The sequence below is a fragment of the Leptinotarsa decemlineata genome, unplaced genomic scaffold (genome assembly GCF_025532065.1).
Source record: "Leptinotarsa decemlineata unplaced genomic scaffold, Ldec_3_MD MMD2_P_RNA_scaffold_14, whole genome shotgun sequence".
Lineage (NCBI taxonomy): Eukaryota > Metazoa > Arthropoda > Insecta > Coleoptera > Chrysomelidae > Leptinotarsa > Leptinotarsa decemlineata.
The window spans coordinates 7,087,041-7,096,697 of record NW_027412528.1 but is presented as its reverse complement, the minus strand read 5'-3'; the positions used below and the strand labels follow the sequence as shown (position 1 = coordinate 7,096,697).

At 34.6% G+C, this 9,657-nt stretch overlaps 2 protein-coding genes across 3 annotated transcripts; both read right to left on the bottom strand.

Moving 5' to 3' along the window:
* Positions 1 to 1,207: 1,207 nt before the first annotated feature.
* On the bottom strand, positions 1,208 to 2,982 carry LOC141483261 (uncharacterized). Of its 2 annotated transcripts, XM_074177752.1 has the most exons (5): positions 2,819 to 2,982; positions 2,528 to 2,692; positions 2,369 to 2,470; positions 2,221 to 2,304; positions 1,208 to 1,874 (listed from the first exon to the last, which is right to left on the bottom strand). In XM_074177752.1, exons 1-5 carry the CDS (start codon positions 2,826 to 2,828, stop codon positions 1,312 to 1,314), a joined length of 924 nt encoding a protein of 307 aa, XP_074033853.1. In that variant the 5' UTR covers positions 2,829 to 2,982; the 3' UTR covers positions 1,208 to 1,311. The 2 variants fall into 2 exon arrangements, with proteins under 2 accessions (XP_074033853.1, XP_074033862.1); XM_074177761.1 differs by lacking the exon at positions 2,221 to 2,304.
* Positions 2,983 to 3,149: 167 nt separating this feature from the next.
* On the bottom strand, positions 3,150 to 5,101 carry LOC111514121 (uncharacterized). The gene is made up of 3 exons (XM_074177768.1): positions 4,827 to 5,101; positions 4,484 to 4,668; positions 3,150 to 4,314 (listed from the first exon to the last, which is right to left on the bottom strand). The coding sequence occupies exons 1-3, from the start codon at positions 4,934 to 4,936 to the stop codon at positions 3,695 to 3,697; spliced, it is 915 nt and encodes a 304-aa protein (XP_074033869.1). The 5' UTR covers positions 4,937 to 5,101; the 3' UTR covers positions 3,150 to 3,694.
* Between the last annotated feature and the right edge of the window lie 4,556 nt (positions 5,102 to 9,657).

The window sequence follows — 9,657 nt, the reverse complement described above, 5'->3', positions numbered from 1 at the left end:
AAATTGAAAAACCGTCCAATGCAATCCACCAGTCTGTGTCATGGTCACAATATAAGAAGTGTAATACTCTGAAATACCTTATTTCTTGTACTCCAGATGGGTTAGTCAATTTTATTTCAGAAGAATATGGTGGAAGGGCTTCTGACATCATTATAGTAGAAAATTGTGGCTGTCTAGAATGTTTACCTCCAAACACAGCTATTATGGCAGACAGAGCCTTCAAAGACTCGTCTCATTTGATAGAAAATAAAAAATGTACCCTTATTCGGCCTTCTTCAGTCTACAGCAAGTACAAAACATGAGGTGAAGCAGTCCAAAAGAATAGCAGCAATAAGAATTCATGTAGAGCGTGTAATAAACAGGTTGAGAGAAGTTCATATGTTTTTGCCTCATGCATGTGTACATCACAGCTTAGTTCCGATAGTAGATGAAGTAATAGTAATAGCATCGTCCATAGATATTCTAATAAGTCTGGTAACTCCTTTGATGTGGGTAAAATATGCCGCTTTTTTTGCGAGCGGTCGTAAATCATGCGGCTACCAGCAGAAATACGTTATACGAGGGTCAGTCAGCAGCGCGAACAATATGTTTACTCGAAAGTGTGTCTACGAGGGTCAGGCGTCAAGTGTTGATCATATTCATTATATATTATGTATTTATGTTTTTGTATGATCTTTCATTGAGATGATTATATAATATGAGATTCTAATAACAATAAATTGAGGAATATTTCGTTGTAATAACTGGCATGAATTATCTGATTTCTTAAATTATGGGCAGGTAAAAAGGTTGAGATACTTATAAAGGGACTCCACAATAAAGAGAAATTGAAGATGAATAATCTTTATTTACATATTACCTAATCAAATGGTGATTTGTTGTTTTCTTGAATATACCCTAATAGTATAATTATAATCTATTCAGTATTTTGGCATATATGTTTAGACACATTTCAAATATTTAGCTGGGGGTTGGTTGGAGTTAGGTCGAATAACTGAAACTACTATTATTTCGTTGCCGACGTTTCGACTTTTATAAAGTCATCTTCAGGGCACTACAAAGTTACAGTAAATCAGATATAAATACACACAAGGTAAAAAAATATTGAAATTTGCGACAAGAATCACTTCTGCGAATGAGAGGTCAATATTGAGTACATTAATTTGGTACAATTCAATTGACCTCCTCTGTCCTCTACATAACATTTTTACTGTCAATTGAATTGTACCAAATTTACTCAATCTTGACCTCTCATCCGCAGAAGTGATTCTAGTCGCAAATTTTAATAATTTTTCACCTGTATGTGTGTATTTATATCTGATTCACTGCAACTTTGTAGTGCCCTGAGGATGACTTTATAAAAGTCGAAACGACGACGTCTCTTGACACATTATAAAATAAATTTGATTTGATTGACATTTCGTCAATGCATAAAATACAATCCTTAGTTTTACCTGACATCAAAGGTACTCTTAATTCCAAAATTTTAAAAATGAATTCATTGAATCCTGGGGTAATTTTCCAATGTTCAGTCAGCTTTCTCAGAGTAGAGGGAGATGGCAATCTCATAACTTTAGATAATTTCTTGTATGCTTCTGGTCCTAATAAAAATAAGCTCAAAGCAAAATGCTTGACTTCTTTAGAGTACCTGGCTCCTTTGGGATTTTTGTCGAGTAATGTCAGTTGATTTTTCATCAACATAGTGGCCTCCTGTGGGTACTGCTCGTCCAAAAATTGTTCAACATCTTCTCGTGTTACCGTTTTGCGCCTTTTCGAAGATTTGAGCTCGCTTTGCAGCTCCTTAATTCTTCTCCTGAGTCCTTGCTTTCTGGGACTGCTATTAGATAATTTGGAAGAAGTTTGACACGATACATCTATAAAGAAATTAGCACATATTAGAAGTGATTCGAGGAATAAATAGAAAGAATTTTAGGTTAGATTCAAGTACCAATTAGTGTATTTTTACTGAGGAATTAGGTCTTTTTGTGGAGAGAATGAAGTTTGAGGAATAATTTTTTGGTTTTCTTCTTCTCCAAATCAAAAAATAGATGGACTCTTTATTCCCTTTTGTTAATGATTCAAACGTCTTTGAATGATATACATGAACCTATCAACAGAGAGTGTTTGTAATTTTTTTTTTGATTTTACTTCTTTCATGGAAGTTGTTATTTCTATTTTTTTGATTTGGAGAAGAAGAAAGCCAAAAAATTGTATTTTTACCTTCCACGAATTCTTGAGATAACCCACTTTGGACTGATTTATTGGATTGTAGTACATAATCAGTTTCTTTGTTGGGAATTAATTCTAAAAAAACATTTGTAATATGAATGAGTGATTATGTTCATCATCATAGAGCTTTGGCATTTACCTTGTTCAACTTCATGACATGTATCTGTTTGTGTACACGCATCTAATTTTGAAGGAGCTAATACGCTGGAGGGACCTGGATTGTCATTGTTTTGATCATTACCTGAAAATAACTCATTCAAAAAAATATTCCATGCTTGTGAAGAGGAAAATTTCTTACCGTCCAATTTTGTTGGAAACTTTAAGGGCACAGCAGTGGTAAGTAAATGTTTTCCAGAGGAAGTGAAGGATTCATCGTCAAAATGTTTTCTACAAACTCGTATTCTAATGTAGGCTTGCTCAGGTGTTAAGTTAGCATATTTGTGGTCTCCAACAAAACCAAATGCTTTTTTCCACTGCTGACGCCTGCGAAATATAGTTTGAACATTAGTTATAAATAGTATCTAAATCACATTACTACCGAAACATTTTTGACCTGTAACTGACATTATGTATTTGATGAATTTATTACCTTGTGGCATCTTTGGGGAATCGAAAAAATGAAATATTTTCACGTAAACTATCACAAGAATCCACACTGCAAAAGGTACGGTGAGAAGTCATCACAACAATAAAAAATGTTCAAATAACTACAAGAATAAAAGTTCCAATAAAATGTTTATTTTACGCACTAAGTATAACTGGCCGGAACAATGCGAACTGTTCAATCGGAGACACTCTGTTAAACTGGCTCCCCCGTCAGACGGGCACTGACGACCGACCGGCCAGGCAAGGGACGCGCGAGGACGGAGGGTATTAGAATATCTATGGACGATGGTAATAGCATGTGGCATAATCAATATGCAAAATGTTCAATAAAAAAATAAATAAAATTTTCAAGTGTTTTAATTTTGATCCAAAATGTGATTGAGTGGCACACTCAGAAGGTGCCTTATTTTCAATGTTCAAACTCCAAATAGAATGAATATAGGTTACAAGTAACTTGGCCAACTGACAACTGAAATTTCAACTTGATCCTCATACTATGATTTGTTTGATATTTTTACATATAATAGAAAAAATAGCATTACTCCAGAAGAGCATGCTTTTTCCAAAATATTTGCACAATAGTTCTCATCATAATTTGCAATATAAATGTCTGCTTCCTTTGATATTTCAAAATCATGATATGCAATACTGAAAAGCCCTTTTTTATTTGAAAAATACATCTGCATTTGGACCTGAGCCATATATATTGAGGATATAACATCTTTTGGAACATATCAATTCATGGCTTTCTCAGATGATGGACATTTGATTTCGATACTGTAACCAATACTCTCACCATCAGGAGATGCACCAAATACGGGATAATTAGGGTTTTAGATCAAACCACACCCATTAATTTTTAGTTTGATTTTTTTTCGACTTCTTTCAATACTTTTTGCTCTAGCAAACGCCCTCTTTTCATCGCCTCTGTGTCCTTTAATTTAATTGCTCCCATTATACTTTCACATAAAGTGTCTTCGAAAACTTTGCAGTGTGCTGCTTCATGCCTCTTCGAAGCAGTAATCCTAGCATACCGTAGCTTATGCCACAGCGGAGAGTCATTCTGATCAATTGTAGCTAGATTAGCTTCATTGCAAGATGATGTGTCCATCGTACTCCTGCAATAGTTGATGAACTCTGTGGCGTTAGCCGGTTTATTTGGTAGTGTATTTATTAAATGATGAATGGATAATTTTTCTACTCTACTTTTTTCCTTGTAGTATTTCATGAGTTGACTTTCCATGTGACCGATGCTTTTGCTATGGTTTATTAGAATTGGCAGTAGGCTTCGAGTATTGTCAGATGGAGCAGGTTTGGCTTTTGAACTACTACCTAACTCTTTAGCACTTATATACTTTAGGGTTGTGCCTATCGTGGATAATTTGGACTTCTTCCAGTAACAGTCGATACTAGTAGAGGGAGGGTCTTCGTTACGCCTGTGTAGCCAAGCTATAAAAGCTATTGCATGCTTACATCCACCTGAAAAAATATATAAAAAATATATATAATAATTATATTTTCTGGATAAAACATGATCACATTTTGAAATCAGACTCTTATTTTTATGAAACAAAATGTGTAAGTTGCAACTTGTGTTAATACTCATTCGTGCCCTCTAAATAATACTCTACCAATCAATTATATGTACCTAAATGTGTTGCGCAATCTTCACATTCTGCAGCGACAATTCTTTTTTCAGGTTCATCACATACTGCTGTTACAGAGTAACACTTATGTTCGGGAGTAATACGAGCTTTCACTACACATAAGTTTGCTTCCCTATTTACTTGAACATATCCAATAGCTGAATCGCCATAAGAATATCTTTCGGACCTAAAAACACAAATATTATCAGGTTAGAATAAGAAATGATTGTAAACATTTTCTTAAACAAATTTTTCACTACATTATTTGAGGTCATGTACACTGAACGAAAATCTGAACGAAAATCTGAAATTAAAGACACTTATACACAATAATTATTCAAGTACCTTGCAGCTTTGATGCCTCTAATCTCAGCTGAAGTGAAATCGGAATGATTTGCAAAAAAACTTGTCATCATGAAGACATCTATTCTCGGCAAATTGTCAGATTGTGCCATGACAAATAAAATGATAATAGCCAAATAACTGCTTGCAAAATTCTAATTAGACGGACAAACAATAATAGAATAGTACAGAACAGCATGTAAATAAATGTTATTGACATGGACTTTGACGTCATCCTAAGATCCTACCAATCCCGTTGCATTTTACCTGAAAAACCCGATAATTTGATTTTAGAAAACTGAACGATATCACTGAAGCTGATGACAATATAACAGATATCCTAGATCAGCTAGGTAAAACAAACTACTTTTCAGTCATAGATTTAGCCCATGGATTCCAAGTGATGAATCAAAACCTTGTACTGCTTTTTCATTTGAGGGTCACTATCATTACAAAAGATTACCGATGGGGATGAAAGGATCTCCCGCTAGTTTTCAGAGGTTAATGAATAATATTCTAGTGGGACTTGCAGAAATTAAATGTTTTGTTTATCTGGATGACATTGTTATCTATGGCAATTATTTAGAGTCACATAATTCAAAACTGATAGATGTGTTTTTTCGATTGCGTCAGCATAACCCTAAATTACAGCCTAACAAATGCAAGTTTCTCAGAAAGGAAATAACCCATTTAGGTCATGTTATATCAGAAGAAGGCATTAAACCAGACCCAAAAATTTCAAAAAACCTTCTACACAAAAAAAACTCAAATCGTTCTTAAGATTGGCGTCTTATAACAGAAAATTTATAGAGAATTTCGCAAAAATTTCACAGCCTTTGAACAAGTTACTAAAAAAGGATACGCTCTTTGAATGGAGTGCTCTCTGTGATGAATCATTCGAAACTCTCAAAGGAAAGCTCATAAACCCACCTATTCTGAATTATCCTGATTTCAGTCAACCATTCGTTTTAACCACTGATGCATTTCAGTATGCTATTTCGGGGATTCTGAGCCAAGGACCAGTTGGCGCCGATCTTCCAATAGCATATGCCTCACGAACTTCAAATCGTGCAGAGCAGAATTATAGCACTATTGAACGAGAGTTACTTGCAATAGTGTGGAGTTGCTCTCATTACCGTCCTTACTTTTATGGGCGCCCTTTCAAAATTCAAATGGATCACAAACCATTGATCTACTTGTTTTCTATTTCTAATCCTTCAAGCAGGTTGATGAGGTTTCGATTGAAACTTGAAGAATTTCAATTTGAAATCCATTACAAACCAGGTGGTAATAATACAAATGCCGACGCACTTAGTCGAATTTACAAGATTCAGACCCGTGATAACAATGTTTTGCAAATAAAATTTTCATACCAAAAATTTCTAGACATCATTAAAAGCAAGGTTGTAAACAACAACAATGTTATTGATTCAGATTGATTCAGATTCAGATGAAAATATCAGCACAGTGCCCAAGGACTATAGTATAATAGTATAATTCATTTTACAGATGAAACTTTTTCAGTCTCTATAGACTATTATAATAACCTTTACGAACTAAAAGCACAAGAAAATAAATTACAAGAGATTGCTCATCTGAAATTCAATGATACTTTTTTTCTGTATCTCATCATAAAACCAGAATATTTTCATAAAACCGAATACGAAGATATTTTCGATGTTTTGCTAAATTTGAAGTCATTTTGTAATGAACACCATATAGACCAGTGGTCGCCAACCTGTCGATCGCGAGCTACCGGTAGCTCGCGGAGGCAATTCTGGTAGCTCTCACAACAATTTTAATTCAAAAAATACAAACTGCAAAAATCAGAGAAGCTTCCGAAAATTCCACAATAAAATCTAATTGTCATAATATTAAACATAAACAGCGGCGACGTTACGGTGAGCGATCTGCCGCTGACGCCATCAAGCTAGAATCGGCCAGAACCGACCAGCCGGACCAGCGCGTTAGTGTTCGAGAACGATCTGGATTGCTTTGAACGGGATAAATACGCACGGCGCGGCGACATTGCACTTAGTTTAAAACTGAGCGCGTAACCAACGTCCAGCGGTTGGGTTAGTAGAGAACAACAAAAATAATATTATGGCAAGCCGTTGTAAGAAGGCAAAGACATACCACTTTCATTCGGAATGGGAAGAACAATACTTTTTTTACAGAAGTTAAAGATAAAAATGTGTGTTTGTTATGTAATACTTCGGTCTCCGTTGCTAAAAAAGGAAATATTGAGAGACATTATAAAACTGTATATTCTAATTTTGAAAAATCATTCCCACTACATTCGGCCGCCAGAAAGGAGAAACTGAAACAGTTAAAAAAGCAGTTAATTGGACAACAATCAATATTTTTAAGAACAGTCGACAAAAATAAGGCTGCAACTGAAGCATCGTACCATGTGTCCCAGATAATTGCACAAAAAAAGAAACCTTATGAAGACGGGGAAATGATAAAACAGGCGTTTTTAGAAGCTGCTAATTCGTTATTTGTCAACTTTAGAAATAAAGACGAGATAGTTTCAGCTATAAAATCTATGCAACTTTCTGCTAATACAGTGATGAGACGTGTAGAAGTAATGAGCAATGATATTTTTTTACGGTTAAGAACTGACTTAGATAACTGTGTTTATTTTTCACTTCAACTGGATGAATCAACAGATATCGTTGACACTGACCAGATGACCGTGTTCGTCAGGATGGTTTTTAGTGATTTTACGATTAAAGAAGATCTTTTGAAGTTCATTCCACTGAAAGGACACACTACTGGACATGAGTTGTTTTCTCATTTAAAAAATATTATTTCTTCCGAGAAAATTCCAATATCGAAAATGGTAGGCTTGACAACCGATGGCGCTCCAGCTATGGTGGGTTGTGATAAGGGTCTGGTGGCGTTATGTCGTAAAGATGAAACTTTTTCGCAATTTCTCTGTTACCACTGCATTATCCATCAGCAAGCATTATGTGGAAATTTCCTGAAACTAAACAACGTTATGAAACTGGTGGTAAAAATTGTTAACAAGATTAGAGCGTTACAAAGAAGATTATTCAGAACCTTAGCCGATGAAGTTGACTGTCTACACGGGGACCTACTCCTTCACTCTGAAGTCCGATGGTTAAATAGAGGACAGGTGCTGAAACGTTTTGATGATGTCCTATCTGGCATAGTTCAATTTTTCAAACAACGCGATGAACCGACTCCGGAACTAGAAAATTCAATCTGGCTTAGAGACTTTGGTTTTCTCGTGGACATTACAGAGAAATTAAACGAACTTAATTTGCAGCTTCAGGGGAGAGACAAAGAACTAGCGGAAATGATTTCTAATATAAAAGCATTTATCAAAAAGCTGGAGTTTTGGGAACAAAACCTAATCAACAGCGATGCCAAGCATTTTCCTATTCTTTCAGAAAAAATATCTCAAAATCCATTAGAACCCTATGACAACAAATATCATGTAGAAATAATTTGTACCCTAAAGAATAACTTCAAAAATCGTTTTAAGGATTTCAATGAAATGGCTTTAGTAGCGCAGTTTGTTGTTTTACCCTTTATGGAAATTAATATCCAACAGTTTGCAACTTGTGTTATGCAGAACTTTGGCGAAGACATCGCTGCAACAGAAATGGAAGTCATTGAGTTTCAAAATGATTTAGCTTTAAAATCGTTAGTCTCAAGTACTGAATGTATCTGGCCTATTGTAAGTAAAGACAAATATTCAGTTCTATGCCGTGTTGCCTTGAAAGTGAAAGCATTATTCAGTTCAACCTATTTGTGTGAATCTTCTTTTTCCAATATGAAGTTTATTAAGAACAAATATCGCAATCGACTTACAGATGAACATTTGGATAATTGTATTCGAATGGCTGCATCAAATTATACTGCAAACATTAAAAAAAAATTCGATGAGTCTGAGTGTCAACCTTCTCTTTGAACGTGCTTTTTTATTTTTCAATGTTTATGTTCATGATAGTGCGTTACTTTTTTGTTGTTATTATTAACTATTTTTGAATCATACGTGTGGTTGGATAAAAGTTTGTGTTTATTTTTCAAACACCTTCGTTTGATAGGTAGGAATGTAGCTATGAACAAGTACGTACTAGTAATATTAGTTATTTTGTTATTAGTTTATTATTAGTACCTATGTATTTTGTATCACCAGTTGAATAGTAAAATAAATACATATAATGATAAATTAACTGTGGATTATTTCATTTACGTTGCGTTACGTGTCTTCCGTGTGGGTAGCTCGCTGTTTATTCCAAAATTAACAAAGAAGCTCAACACATTGAAGAGGTTGGCGACCACTGATATAGACAAACTCGCAATATCCAGTACAACTTTTAGAATTGACAAACTAAAACTAGAAACCATTAGAGTAATGTTGAGATATATTTTCAGCGATGCATACACTAAAATTAAAATATTTCATAATAATATTATACAGGATTCAAGCAATGAAGACATAAAAAAATTCTACAAGAATTTCATGTTACACCAACTGGTGGACATCAAGGGACAAATAGAACTTTCAAACGAATTCGACAGTACTATAGATGGAAAGGAATGAACCGAGATATCATAAACTATATTCAATTATGTGAAAGTTGTCAAAGAAATAAAGTTTCAAAAAAAACTCGTCTCCCTATGACCATTACCACTACATCTACTCATCCTATGGAACGAATATTTCTTGACATGGTTGGTCCATTGAATCAAACCGATCATTTCAATAAATACCTCCTTACCTTCATTGACGATCTAACGAAATACTTAATAGCTATTCCAATGGAAAATCAGAAAGCCCCTACAAGATAATCTGTCA